This window comes from Triticum aestivum, chromosome 6A (genome assembly GCF_018294505.1).
Source record: "Triticum aestivum cultivar Chinese Spring chromosome 6A, IWGSC CS RefSeq v2.1, whole genome shotgun sequence".
NCBI lineage: Eukaryota > Viridiplantae > Streptophyta > Magnoliopsida > Poales > Poaceae > Triticum > Triticum aestivum.
In genome coordinates, this window is record NC_057809.1 from 556,832,432 (window position 1) to 556,847,282 (window position 14,851).

General features: G+C 44.9%; 2 protein-coding genes across 7 annotated transcripts; one reads left to right on the forward strand and one right to left on the reverse strand.

Annotated features, from left to right (window-relative positions):
- Positions 1-3,471: 3,471 nt before the first annotated feature.
- LOC123128466 (pterin-4-alpha-carbinolamine dehydratase 2, mitochondrial) lies at positions 3,472-6,925 on the reverse strand. Of its 6 annotated transcripts, none has more exons than XM_044548474.1 (7): positions 6,732-6,925; positions 6,504-6,625; positions 6,293-6,416; positions 5,450-5,518; positions 4,984-5,044; positions 4,716-4,878; positions 3,472-3,783 (listed from the first exon to the last, which is right to left on the reverse strand). In XM_044548474.1, exons 1-5 carry the CDS (start codon positions 6,835-6,837, stop codon positions 5,022-5,024), a joined length of 444 nt encoding a protein of 147 aa, XP_044404409.1. In that variant the 5' UTR covers positions 6,838-6,925; the 3' UTR covers positions 3,472-3,783; positions 4,716-4,878; positions 4,984-5,021. The 6 variants fall into 6 exon arrangements, with proteins under 6 accessions (XP_044404409.1, XP_044404408.1, XP_044404407.1 ...); XM_044548473.1 differs by having other exon boundaries at positions 3,472-3,794; XM_044548472.1 differs by lacking the exon at positions 4,984-5,044 and having other exon boundaries at positions 3,472-3,794; positions 6,504-6,589.
- A 116-nt stretch (positions 6,926-7,041) lies between these two features.
- LOC123128465 (lysine-specific histone demethylase 1 homolog 1-like) lies at positions 7,042-9,879 on the forward strand. The gene has a single exon (XM_044548468.1). The coding sequence runs from the start codon at positions 7,165-7,167 to the stop codon at positions 9,631-9,633; it is 2,469 nt and encodes an 822-aa protein (XP_044404403.1). The 5' UTR covers positions 7,042-7,164; the 3' UTR covers positions 9,634-9,879.
- The last annotated feature ends 4,972 nt before the right edge of the window (positions 9,880-14,851 follow it).

The window sequence follows — 14,851 nt, forward strand, 5'->3', positions numbered from 1 at the left end:
TTGTTTAAGTTTTGTTTGGATTTTAACTTCTTTAGGGGTGCTATCACAATCAAGTTCTGTCCAGTGCTTCCTCGGTGACCTCCGGTGCCTGATGGCATATATATACCCCAAGAACACCCCTTATTTTTTGACTGATTTTTTGTGCCGGCGTCACTCCATGTTCCAAGGTGATCTTTATTTTTAGCCTTTATCTGACACTCTACTTAAGGGGGGAGGTTCTCTGTCTTCGACCTCTACATCAATCATTGTTGCTCTGATGCGGGAGTAGTCCCCTTTCAAGACTGAGGGTTTGTGGTAGTACCTATGTGTCATGTACCTCTCTTTCTTGATCATATCGGTTGCCACTATGATTAGGATCTAGGACATTGATGATTAGTTGATTTTTATGATATACGATCTTGTAATGAGTATGGACCAAATCTTGTTCATGTTATGTTTTTTTACTTTGGGAGTTAATAAGATTACATGATGCATATCTAAGACTAAGTATGATGGCATATTGTAATAGTTCTTTTATGTATACTGCCTACTACCTAAATCATGGTGTTGATATCGTTAAAAAAATGTAAAAAATGGTCTTAGATTTTGGGACGGAGGAAGTAATAATTATGGTGTAGTGTAATCATTCCTTTTGAAATTTTGATGCAAGCAGGCCAGGATTGTTGATGGAACTAGTGAACTTCGAATACCTCCAGGCACCCAACCTGGTGAATGGTGATGTATTGGTCCTAGCGAAGAAAGGGGTTCCATCGTTGAAATAGGCCATCTATAGTTCTATACGTGGTGATCATCTATTCGTTGTGAAGGTTTCTATACCCAAACGTGTAAGGTGAAAACACACTTTCCCTCTTGAGCCTTTTTCAATATACACTTGTACTTTCTCCGTCCGAAAATACTTGTCATCAAAATGGATGAAAAGGGATGTATCCGACGGAGGGAGTACTCTGCAGCCACAGAAGCACTCGGCCCTTATCTCTGAATTTCTACTATACAGTGGGCGTGAAAAGGAGTTACTTGAGGAAACTTGCATCGTTGAAAAATGGTGGTTTTGCCCATGCGCCTGTTCCTTTTTATTGTACTGAACCTATTAATGATTATACTGATTTTTTATTGACTTGGTTCTGCAATCAATTGCATTTACGTTATCTCGTGTACTATGTCCTCATGTTGACCAAGTTCTCTGTCGAATTCTTTCAGATCCATTGTCAACGGGGCATCCAAGTGGCTGAAGGACAACCTGTAGCCCCTGCAAATATTCACCGCGCAATGCATTCTCTTCAACGCCAGTTATGGTGTTATCCAATCTGCAATTCTTCAATTCATCGGGATTCGACGAGCTGTTGCATGCATGTGTTCTGTTGGAGGCTCATCTTTTACGGGCAGTGAAGTGGCAACGGAGAGGTTTAGTGTCAACTAATTTTATTGACGCATATTTCTTTTGTTTTGAGATACCCTTGTAAAGCATGGATTTTGCTGTAGGCGCACTCATATTTCCTAGAGCATGTAACAGTCGTCTGATTCACGGCCGCTGATATCAAGCTCGATGAAGCTTACATTCTTTACCAAGTGAATATCCTCGTCGCTCCAAATTCAGAATAAACAGGCATCCGCATCTTCAAGTGCAGTTTTTTGCAATAGAACACAAGATTTCCGGACAGAATACAACTTTTTTGCATTCTGTTCTTGTTCGTCTTACAAGGCGTCTTGAGTTGCAAAATGAAAGTGAATAAAGACACATGATATTATCTGAACTTGAAGGTGGTACAAGCCCTAGTCCCGTGTGGAAGTGGAGCTGAGCTTGAGCAAGATGAGGACGGCGGCTGCCATGGGCAGGGACACCATGAGCAGCGACTCCACGATGTTGGGCCGCGTGATGTCTGGGAGCAGCACGCTGCCGTACTTTACAGCCGCCGCGCCGCCGACGGACCCGAGCCCCGGCGTCAGGAGGTAGCCGGAGTCATCCTGGTTGAACGACACACGTGAACCAGAGGGAAATCGATTCAGAAACCAAGCAAAATTCGGCTAGAGCTTAAAGGTGAACCTATATTGATTTGCCAATTTGCTACGCAGTACAGTGTAAATATATTGCGGCAGCAAGCCAAGGAAACTGGTAAGAGATTGTGCGAATGTAGTGCTACCAGCATTCCAGGGCGGAATGGCTGCCGAACCTGATGCTTGCCTCGGCTTGTGTCATGGGAAATTTCAGAAGAGTTATATGATTTTCCAGAGTACTAAAGTTGACATCAGTTGGGTTTATACCACGAAAACAGAAGTCTGGGTAACTGAAGGACAGCCATCTTTGTTGTGCAAGAATTTTATTACAGACTCTTACTGTCCTGTTCGAGAACTGAGACATAGTAATTGATAAAAAGAATCAAATGCTACCATGAGTTATTAGATAAACCAACAGAAAATCCAAAGCCTAAAAATCAGACAAAGTCACACACACACACACACGAGCAGATCGCTTCATGTATTGTACAAAGAACAATGTCCTAAGAAACCATACCTACAACCCATCGAGCTTGCTACAAAGGAAATCCCAAGGACAACCTGTATGCACTCATACGCAAGCGTCAATTCCGGTGTTTCCAATTTTAATGATAGGCTAATCAAAATGAGAGGCCAAGCAGTGCTTGGTAATCACAGTGAGAAGTCTAATTAAAAAATGTTAAGTGCAAGAGAGGCAAGGTGACTAATTAAACAGTGGCCCATATCTAATATAAATAGAGAGCCCAGTTGGCATCAACTTCGATAGGAGTAGTACCCGGAGACAGACCATTAGCCACAAATCGTTAAGAAGATTTGCAGAATGAAACATGTTATCTGCACACAAACCAAAGCCCTTGCTTCATATACTTTCTCATCTTCTTTTTCAGAGCCTTGAGTGTCATGTCCCTATCTTCAACATTAACTGATAGAAGCTTTATCTCAGCCTGCATCTTCTTTACCATCAGCAATCAAACTCAGTCCATCTTGTCGTGAATACATTTCAAACATTCAGTAGCAGCATTCTACACAACCTCATCAATATCCCCAGATGGACTGTCATGGATCTTCATGGGTTCTGACATCACGGACCAGTGCATACTACTGACAACAATAGAACTGCAGCTACTACTGACACCCGAGCAGCATTTTTATACATGGCCAAAAGTCCAAAGAACAGTAAGATCCACTCACATGAACCCTAGATCGACATTACAGAAGTAAGGAATTTATAAGCGGCCAATAGCTCGTGTTTACCTTGTTCATTGGTGGCACCGTGGTAGGGATTTTCCCTGTTCCTGTCCCAGGCGCGGCGGAGAAGAGCTCCCTCCGTGCGCTCATGGTCCAGTGCACCAAATACAAAACAATAGAGTATGCAGCCAGATGCTCAAAGCAGCGGACAGTTTGATACCGAAAGCAATGGATCAAGTAATTGAACCCATGAGCATCTGGCCAAATAAGCATTGTCTAGTAGATATCAAGTTCAGGAAGGCAGTTCTATAGATCAGGATTAGGAATACATTCCGCAGGTCAAAAGACCATTCATAATACACATTGGGGAAGAAGGACCATACATAATGATAGCAAGGCCTTTATTTATACAAAAGACCAACGATAATCAGGTAGCAGTATACATAGGTAAGTGTGCAATGCCCCATTGCTCCTCACGGCGAACAAATACAGAAAGCTTACTGGCATGACTCATTAACAATAAAATAATATCAGAAATCCTCCTTGAACTTCTCATGAAGAACCAATAGCATCGCCAAACCATCATTTATCCCAGAATATATACTGGACGAATCCTACACACAAGTCAATTGTTATAACCAATGAATAGGAAATGCCGGATACAGCTGAGTTGTTATAACCAATGAATAGGAAACGCTTCTTCATCATACTAACTCTAACAAACTCAATGTTTGTGGTAGTTTATCATTTTTTTGGGCAACTTTTCCGTGTATAATTTTCATGAAGGTTACTATTGTATGAGAAATAAAAAAATGCAACCAGGGACTTCAACCTTGGTGAATATGACTCTCCTTTCTCCTTACAAATTCAGAAATGTGGCTATTCTTTTTTGTGTTAATCCTACGACTCATCTTACTTGAAGCTAGCTCACAATAATTTATTTTCATTCATAAATTCCTAAACGCAAATTATCCTTTCTCCCTGACATGCTTAGTCATGGTCGACCCTACCCATTGAGGCCAAGTCCATGTAATCTTTGCCTGCAAGATCGGATTCTGAAATATTTGAGTTCAGATAGGCCCTTCTCACCACTTCCGTTCTTGCCCATCAGCATGAAAGGTAATCTATGTAGGATCCAGGTCAACTACTGCATCAATTTTTTTGTGGTATATCCTATCCAAAATGCTCTAGTAACAAAACTCAGTCGTGTGTTGTTTCTTCAAACTGTGTTGGATTGTAAAATTTAGTTCGTTAGGAAAATCTCTACTAGTTGTAGTGATATTTTTGGGTCAAACTTCAAATCCAAAATGCTATCATAATGCAAAACAGATCCTAAAAAGGCTACAATGTTTTGGTGGCACGCTACATCATATATCTATGCAATTGCATACACAGTAAGCAAGCCGCCTTCAAACTACGGAATATATTCAGAAGAACAGAAAAGTATTGGTGACAAATCGTATCATCAGAGAAATGCATCACCCAGGACAGATAGATATGATCACAGGCGAAGTGAAACTCAACGGCCGAAGTACCTGCTTTTGGAGCGGCATATGCAATTGTGACAAAATACAAAAGGATATCTTTTGATTCACGAGAGCTACTCCTGGGCAGTAGCTTTTTTCTTGCTCAAAAGGTCTCCTAGCTTGAGTTCATTGATCTTTGCAGCAAGGATGAAATCATTATCTGTTAAACCACCTGTTACCACAATAAACAAATAATTATAAACAAACGTGCCTGTGAGTCCTTTATTGTGCTTTTATGTTTTTTTAGCACCAGTTGACGATGAATGAACTGTTATACTTGGTATTTTCACTCCGTATTGTATGGCTCGTTCCTCTTCATTTAAGTTGATTGGATTTCCCTATACGAAAATAAGTTTTATCACGACAATGGCCAACTGCCAATAGGCATCAAGCGCCTACCTACCAATTTTGCATGATCAAAAGACCTCTAATTAGTTCACATCATATCATTGTCAACCTGTCAGAGTTCATAAAACAGCAAATGAATAACTAGTACTAGTAAACCATCGCTGTTCGGAATAGAATGCAACAAAACAATTGGTTTTCCAGGTCCAAGGGATTTAATAATCTACTATAACAATGCTGCTCCGTTATTCTCGGAAATCAACAGAGGTGACTATTATTACAATTTCAAAAAGTAGTGAAATAAGTACTCCAGTTTTAAAAAAGAGATTTTAACTAAAGATAATACGTGAAATCCTAGAGTTAAATCTGAAGTCAAAATAACCATATGGAATACTTACTGACTGAGTGAGTCCACACATCAATTTTCACATTATTCCAACCAACAAGATGAAGATCTGGGTGGTGACCTGGAAAAGCATATCCATTTAAAGTTTTAAACATAATTTGCCAAGATTGTTACTGAAACAAAAAAAAAGTGCCAAGAAATTCGTTGGATTCTGGGTGAAATACAAAGTTTCTTGGCCAATTTCAGGGGTATTTTCCTTTAGAAATGTAGAAATACGATCTCTCATCATGCTAAATATAACTGCAAGACCAAATGCAACACATAGGTAGCAAAGTTTGAACAAAAGTAGTTTGATTATGACACCATGGATATATGAGGGGAAATATATCTTCTGAAAGCTTGGAGTCGTCCGTTGATAACATAACAGTTTAGGAGGTGCCACGTTTGGTGAGGACTGGGTAGCTATGCTGTCTATTATGTGGAGTCCAGTTAACAACACATACAATTAATATCACTGTGAAGAAGTGAAGATACTGGCATACTGAACATATATACTAGTTAGCAGCATTTACTTGTTGCGGTCTGTATGTGCCAAATGATATTGTTAAATATTGCAGTGGGGATTTAGGACTGTAGGACAGGAAGTGAATAACTCCTCTTTGATAATACTCCATCCGTATCAAAATACAACACGTTTTTTGATACTCCCTTTGTATCAAAAAGCGTCTTGTGTTTTGATACATAGGAGTAGTAAGCAGTACATCGACTTGCTGTGGCCTGTATGTGCCAATGATATTGTTAAATTCCAATGCGGTGAGAACAGGGGAGTTTAGAAAACTGAATTCTGAACAACGAGACAACGTGAATATGAAGAACAGAGCGAAAGAAAGGAGACCTTCTTCCTCGGCAACAGCAGCAACAAGCTGAAAGAACTCAAGCCCTTTGGCAAAGTTCTTCACCTTCCATGCCCTGTGCAATTTCGGAATGCCACCCTCATTTTTCACCTCCCAACCAGCCACCTGTTTTCAAGGGAGGTCAGTCGACATAGCTGGTCTTAATCAAGTTTTTTTTCTTTACTATAGCAAAGCATGAGAAGAAAAGAAAACCTGCTCTAGCAACGTTTTAGCAGAATCTTCTGACATGGCTTGTAAATCCTTTGAATTGCATGAGACACAGCTCCTTTTTGATAATTCTGCAAAAAAAAAAACGCATGCTTCTTTTGACAGGACTGCATAGTGATCCGTGGCCTCAAGCTCAGAAGCACACATCTGGGGAGGCCTAGATCGAGAGAGATTTAGAAAACGAACGGGGCAGCGGCGGCGGCGCGCGCTCACCGACTTTAGCCGCGGCCTCGTCCCCCGTCGCCTGCGAGGCGGAGCGGCCAGTGGGGGCGGACGCGCTGGGTGCCGCCTGGTCGCGGAGTAGGGTGCGCCCCTCCATCCCTGAGCTCCGGGGAGACAGCGGCGCGGTGCCGTGGCACTCCAGGTGAAGCTTCTATGTTCAGAGTTTTATTTTTTTGAGACACGTGTTCAGAGTTGAGGGAACGGTTGCGTCTACTAGGCACGGAAACGGAGAGACGTAAAGTACGCTTTCATCCATGTTTTACGGAAATACGAGTAGTACATTCCATAGGGCCAGCCACCTCTTCCCTCCCGAGTCCCGACTCTGCATTCGCCCCGTACAGTTCTGGCCCTAAACCAACCCCTGAACCCTCCCAATTCCCAAATCTAGTCGCCGACCTCGCCGCATCCTTCGCCGGAGACCCCAATGGAGGAAGGCAACGGGGCGCAGCCACCGCCCTTGCCTCCGCCCGAAGCCGCGGGGCATCTAGCTCTCGTCCCCATGGAGCAGGACGAGGACCAGGCAGCCGCGGCGGAGCCCATGGAGGACGGCGCGGCCGGGGGAGACGCCGCGGAGCCCATGGAGGAGGACGCGCCCACGTCCTCCCCGACCCCGTCCGCCCCCTCCACCACCGCGGCCGTCGACGACTCCACCGTCGCGCGGAAGCGCCGCCGCCGCAAGAAGCAGTTCCCCGGCATGATCCCCACGGCCGGCGTCCGCGTCCTCCGCGCCTCCTCCTCGTCGGGGGCCACCGCGGCGCATCTCGCCGGCATCCCGCGCCGCCGTGGCCGCCCGCCGACCAACTCCTCCCTCCGCCTGGCGCGGGAGCTGGATTCCGAGGCCACCATCGCGCTCGCGGCGGGGTTCCCCGCCGATACCCTCTCCGAGGACGAGGTCGCCGCCGCCGTCATCCCGCTTATCGGTGGCGCCGACCAGGCCAACTACCTCGTCGTGCGCAACCATATTCTCGCGCTCTGGCGCTCTAATCCCCTCTCCCCCGTCGCGGCCAACGCCGCGCTCGCATCCCTCCGCGCCGAGCACGCGCCCCTCGTCGCCGCCGCACACTCCTTCCTATCGGACCATGCCTACATCAATTTCGGCCTCGCCCCCTCCATTGTCTCCCTACCACCAATCCCCCCTCCCTCCCATCCTCCCCCTTCTGTCCTCATCGTGGGTGCTGGCTTTGCTGGCCTCGCCGCCGCACGCCACCTTATGTCCCTTGGCTTCAAGGTTGCCATTGTCGAAGGCCGACTCCGCCCAGGTGGCCGTGTGTTTACTAAGACAATGCGGTCCTCTGCAGCAGACTATCCTGACATTGCTGCTTCTGCTGATCTGGGAGGCAGTGTGCTCACTGGTATTAATGGGAACCCCCTTGGTGTCATAGCACGGCAGCTTGGGTTCCCACTTCACAAGGTGCGGGACAAGTGCCCGCTGTATCTTCCGGATGGCCGCCCAGTCGACCCTGACATGGATGATCGTGTTGAGGCTGCCTTTAACCAGCTTCTTGACAAGGTTTGCCAGCTGCGGCAGGTTATCGCAGATAGTGTTCCACACGGTGTGGATGTGTCACTTGGCATGGCACTCGAGGCATTCCGGGCAGCGCATGGTGTTGCCGCTGAGCCAGAGGAACGGATGCTTCTTGATTGGCATCTGGCCAACCTGGAGTATGCCAATGCCGCTCCTCTTGCTGATCTCTCCATGGCCTTCTGGGACCAGGATGATCCATACGAAATGGGTGGCGACCACTGCTTTATACCTGGTGGCAATTCCCAATTTGTCCGAGCACTTGCTGATGGCGTCCCGATATTCTATGGACAGAATGTGCGAAGGATACAGTATGGGTGTGATGGTGTGTTGGTCTACACTGATAAGCAGACATTCCGTGGTGATATGGCGCTCTGCACTGTTCCCCTTGGTGTGCTTAAGAAGGGGGACATTGATTTTGTGCCAGAGCTGCCAGTTCAGAAACGAGAGGCCATTCAGAGATTGGGTTTTGGGCTTCTTAATAAGGTTGTGATGTTATTCCCTTTTGACTTCTGGGATGGTAGGATTGATACATTTGGGCATTTGACTGAGGACTCTAGTCAACGAGGTGAATTCTTCCTGTTCTATAGCTATTCTTCAGTCTCAGGAGGTCCACTGCTTGTTGCCCTTGTTGCTGGGGAATCTGCTATCAGTTTTGAGAAGAAGTCACCAATGGAAAATGTCGAGAGGGTGTTAGACACACTTAAAAAAATCTTTTCACCCATGGGGATCGAGGTACCAAACCCACTGCAGGCAATATGTACTCGATGGGGCACTGACAGGTTTTCATATGGATCATATTCACATGTGGCTATTGGGTCTTCCGGTGATGATTATGATATTTTGGCTGAGAGTGTTGGTGATAGAATCTTCTTTGCCGGGGAGGCAACAAATAGGCGGTACCCTGCAACGATGCATGGAGCTCTGCTTAGTGGGTACAGAGAGGCTGCCAATATTGTAAGAGCCGCTAGAAAGAGAGCAAAAAAGGTTGACTTATCTGAGAAAATAGTTGTCAGTTATGAAGCCAAAGATATTGTTCAAGATGACAACATTGATTTGGATGATCTCTTCCGTACCCCTGATGTTGCTTTCGGTGGCTTCTCAGTTCTGCATGACCCATCTACATCTGAACCTGATTCAGCATCATTGCTGCGTGTTGGAATTGGTGCCAGAAAGTTAGGCTCTGGTTCACTTTTCCTGTACGGCCTAATAATGCGGAAGAATGTAACTGAGCTAGCTGCAATGGAAGGCGACGAGCAGCGGTTGAGTACACTGTACCGAGATTTTGGGACAAAACTGGTGGGATTGGATGGCTTGGGTGATGCTGGGGAAAGCCTTATATCACGGATAAAGGCTTCTTCTAAGAAGTAGCATCCAGTCAAGATGTTGGAATGGTTGACTCAGCTGTAACAGTTGTCAGCTCTGAGCATTTAGTTTGCAAGTCCAACATAGCTACTGACCTTTCAAGTAATTCATTCATTTCATTGATTGCTATATACCTCTCAATTCTCATCAAGGTGTAAGCTGTGGCATGTAATACTGGTTAAACCATGGGTAGTCATTGAAGATCATATCACCATGGGAAATAATGGAATTCTTATCAGTACTTTCTGTTCAGACTTGATACACCTCTCTGACATTTCTATGACATTGTGATGCAATATTTTTTTTTGGTGATGTAGCACTTGCTAGCATTTTCCAATTTGGGTGTGGTTATATGGTATTCCCTCTGTACTAAAATGTAAGACTTTTTTAGTTTTGCATAGGGCATAAAAAACGTCTTACATTTTGTTACGGAGGGAGTTGTTATGACTCTCGATATTGTTCGGAATATTTCTCCAAGTTGCCATTTCTTGTTTTGTTGGTGCTTTGCTTTTATTTCAGGATTCAGTCTCATTGATTTATTGTGTGTTGTTGCTTATTCTGGAAGGTGTGTTTTTATGAACTGCAAAGCATGTTAGTGTTTATTATTCATTGTCTTCAGCAAGCTGTAGGTAGAGGCTCTTCTAGGTGACAGCTCAAGAATTTGTTTGATCAGATGGTCAGTGTGATATCCATTCTTTCACCATACAACCTACTCCCTCCGTCCGGAAATACTTGTCCTAGAAATGGTTAGGACAAGTATTTCCGGACGGAGGGAGTATTAGTTTGACTATGTTTGCAGTAAATGATTTTTGAAGGAAATGCTGGAAACCTATAACTTCTCCAAGAAGCAGGTAACCAATCTTTTTCTTTTCTGAACTTGATTCTAGTAAAATGCAGTACTCCTGTTGGCTTATCCAACTGAAACTATTTATTGTAATTTTGTCAAATAGATACAACATCACTTAAATTTACTGAGCTCCCTAAAATAGAGCCTTTTGATTATCTAACTATGATTTTGTTACTACCATTTTTTGCTGAGTTTGATCCGGAACACAAGACCTGTATGTTTTGTTATATGAGATATGACAGAACATATATATGATATTGCGTGCTGGCTAACATGAGAAATGACCATGCTCTTGATCTGTGCTCAGCAGTTTGTTGTGATAAAATTACTCTCAATTCAGGGCTTTTACGATGGTAGTTAAGACAAATAGTTTTCTTGACGGTAGTTCTGATTACAATGTTTCGACTTGTTTGAATAATGTCCTGATTTTAAGGTTAACGTTCTCACTTTATCAGAATAGCACACACATTATATAACTGTGCTGGTTGGAGGCACGCTTAAGGTTCACAAGCTTGCAGTGCCACTATTAAATTTGCATCAAGTTTAAAATACCGAGCCTGTCCTGGAGCAAATTCACACCTGGTTGTTCAATTCGTAGCAAACCATTTCTGATATAAGCCCATGCTTATGTTAGGATGTTTGAAACTCAGTACATTCTTCGCTGTTGATTGCATGTTTCTGTTTGATTCACCAAGATGGTATATACATTATCGGTCAGTAATTTTTAGCTCTGTTATGTCATGCTAAAAATATTATCGGTCAGTAATTTTTAGCTCCGTTATGGCATGCTAAAAATTGCATGCTGGCTAACATGAGAAATGGCTTTGTTCTTGATCTGTACTCAGCGGTTTGTCGTGATAAAATTATTCCAATTCAGGGCCTTTACAATGGGTTAAGACAAATAATTTTCTTGACAGTAGTTCTGGTTTCAAGGTTTTGACTTGTTTGAATAATGTCCTGATTTTAAGGTTAACGTCGTCACTTTGTCAGCATAACACACATATAATAGCTGTGCTTGTTGGAGGCATGCTTAAGGTTCACAAGCTTGCAGTGCCGCTATTAAATTCCCATCAAATTAAAAATAATGAGCCTGTCTTGAAGCAAATTCACATCTGGTTGCTTATTTTGTAGCTAGCCGTTTCTAATATAAGCCCATGCTTAGTTTGAAGCTCAGTGCATTCTTTGCTGTAGATTGCATGTTTCCGCTTGATTCACCAAGATTGTACTCCCTCTGTTCCGAAATGTAAATCTTTTTAGAGATTTCACTACAAACTACATACGGATGTATATAGACATATTTTAGAGTGTAGATTCACTCATTTTGCTCTGTATGTAGACACTTGTTGAAATCTCTAAAAAGACTTATATTTAGGAACGGAGGGAGTATATATCATCTTATATTTAGGAACGGAGGGAGTATATATCATCGATCCGTAATGTTTAGCTCTGCCATGGCATGCTAAAAATTGTGTAGTTTGTTGCTTTAGCAAGAAATTGGTCTGCTTTCAGATTGGAAGCTTGAGCCAAAATATACTTCCCAGGTTTTGGGGTTTTCCTGCTGAAAACCTCCTCCTATTTTGGTCTGCTCTTATCGTTATTATGCCTTGGAACTTAAAATGTGGTTGTCCGTAGCAGTTGGAAGGAGATGACGCTCTCTTCTTGTTAGCACCTGAAAATTTCGAGGTTACTTGGAATTGTGTGACAGGCACGTGATGTTGCCTGCTTTAATTTCTCATTGCTTTCTGGTAATGAACCAAGGCATGCTTACGTGCAGTGCTGTTTTATCCCTGCAGATGTACTGCAGCATGGGTGATCATTCTAGAAAGGTACTACTAGCACCGGGTTCTTTCTTTTGAATTGACCATCCGCTCTTTCTAGTATCTACGTATATCTTAGAGGGCATGTTTGTCAGCAAGCACGGTCGCTTTTCTGTTATCAATTTGCTCCACCCTCGTGTTCTCCCTCGTATAACCTGGAGGTACATGTCTTTTCCGGTAAAAAGTTTGAGTTCGGGGCAAGACCATGAGACCGTGCATTGGCTCCGGCACTGGTCTGCAAAATATAAGACGTTTTTGCAGCTCCATTTGAGCTGAAAAAGCGTCTTATATTTTGGTACGGAGGGAGTGTTCAGCCAAAATAATACTAATATTTGTTGCGCTGATGTTGAACTGCCAGTACTACCCTGCGACAAGACAATGTCCCATTCTGAAGTCTCAGTCCATGTATACTGACCGAGTCACTGAGATGACTGTTTGTGCAATCAGAAAAGAAAAAGGATGAATGTTCGTCGTTGTGCATTGTTCACTGCTGTTCGCTGATTTTACCCACTGGCAAGCGACCAAACTCAGAGTACTTTCTCGCGATCTGCCTGCAGGTGGAGAAGCCTCTCCCGTGTTAGGCCCGAGCCAACCGCGATTGGGTTTCAGCTGCTGCCGTGGCAGGCGTGATCATCATGCAACATCCAACGCGTTGGTGCAATCTTGGCCGCATCCCACATGCATGCGCCCAACCGCAACGGATAATAAAGTGGCCATCCACCAGCCTACTGTTTGACATTGACGCCCGTGTTCGAAAATCCTAGCTGTTCTCTTTTGTCCATCTTGTATCTACTAGTGCTCGACACTCAGGCAGCCCTCAGATAATCCGACCCGTGATCTAGTATATGGCATCCAACGCGGCGGCAGATAGATTTGGGCACCGTGCGTTCTTGGCCGCATCCACCGTGCCGTGCTGCAGCGCTCGGGTAGATTCGCGGCAAAATCCGATCCGGCATTTCCCAGACGGGACGACGCGCCGTGCACTGCTCCTGATTCAACTGCTCGACAGAAACCAAGACGGGAAGAAATCGTTTTGCAGCTCCGAACAAGCAGGGATGGGACGAGTCCGGACGCCTGATTGCGTTCAGCTTAGGCCAACTCCCAGTGCACGGCCCCAAATGAACATTTGTTTGTCCGGACTCTATTTGTTTAGATAGAGCAATAAGGTCGTGTCCGGACCTGTCCTGAAATGCGGTGGTCGTGCGCTCAGTGCGCGGACACATCCTTTGGCCCTTTCCTGTCCATCTTCTTTTTCAAATGCCAACTTTCAAAACCATGCCCTAGTTCAGGCCAACGGCCCTAGGTCACGCCGGCAACGCAACCAACGGCCTACACGTCCTCGTCGGCAACACAGTCAACGGCCCGCACATCCTCGCCGGCAACACAGCCAGCGGCCGACAACAAAGCCAGCCTACAAAAATGAATAGTTTTGTCGCCGGTAACACAGCCAGCGGGCGGCAACACATCCAGCCCAAAAATGAATAGGTTTCTTGCCAGCAACACAGCCAGCGGCCCAGCGGTCGGCACCCATGCCAGCCTTCAAAAACAACGACCACGGTCGATCAGACGACCTAGTTCAGGTCGTCGGCGTCGAACATTCCCTTCTGCCTAGCCTCGAACCAGCTTCTCGCTCATTTTTGTCAAGTCCACGCTCATGATCGCAAGGGTCACCTCCTTTGCTTTGGTCGCGGCATTGGTGGCCTCGATGTTGAGCTGCCTTTGCCTGGCTGTGACATTGGCGGCCTCGATGTCGAGCTGCCTTTGCCGGGACGTCTCCTCCATCTCAAGCTTCTTCCTTTGGAGCTCTAGGTATTGCTTCATTTGCTCGTCCTTGCTTTGTCACTTCTTCTCGTTCCTCACGTCCTTTTAACATGCTGTGCAAAATCTCATGCAAGGCCATGGATGACGCATCACGTTTCATCCACCTTGGAGTTGGTCTTGCCCCTCGGCCTCTTCAACGCCTCACTATCTCCACTTTCGGCCAACGCGACTGTCTTTTTGCCTCTCTTCCTTTGAAGTTCACGGTATTGATCCTTGAACTTAGGGCAATTGTTGATGATCGTCCAACAATGTGTAAGAGTGAATGGCTTGTCATTGTCCCGGGCCTTGAATGCTTCCAAAGATTGAAATGCCTACACCACATGATCAACAATAATTGAACATGCAAACATATACAAGGCCAAAGTCTTATGGCCGTAGCAACGAAAGAACTAGGATGAGGAGAGCATACCATGACCCCATGTCAAGACCACTCACGGGTCGTGCTTCAACGGGGTCGTGCTTCAATGCTCTCAAGTGCGGCACAATACTTGTTGCATTCTTGTTGAATGAACAACCACCTTTTTTGAATCGAGGTGATGCCACAGTCGCTCGTAATTTGGCAGGGCTCGAACATCTTTCTTTCATGGAATATTTTTTGGACGAGAGTCCAAAAAACAAAGCCCTTTTGTTGCGCGCCGGTCCTCGGATCTTGGCTAATCTCCATCCAACATTGGCAAATAAACTTGTCCTCGTCTTGTGAATATGAACCCGTGTGAATGTTCTTCCTTTTTTGTACTTC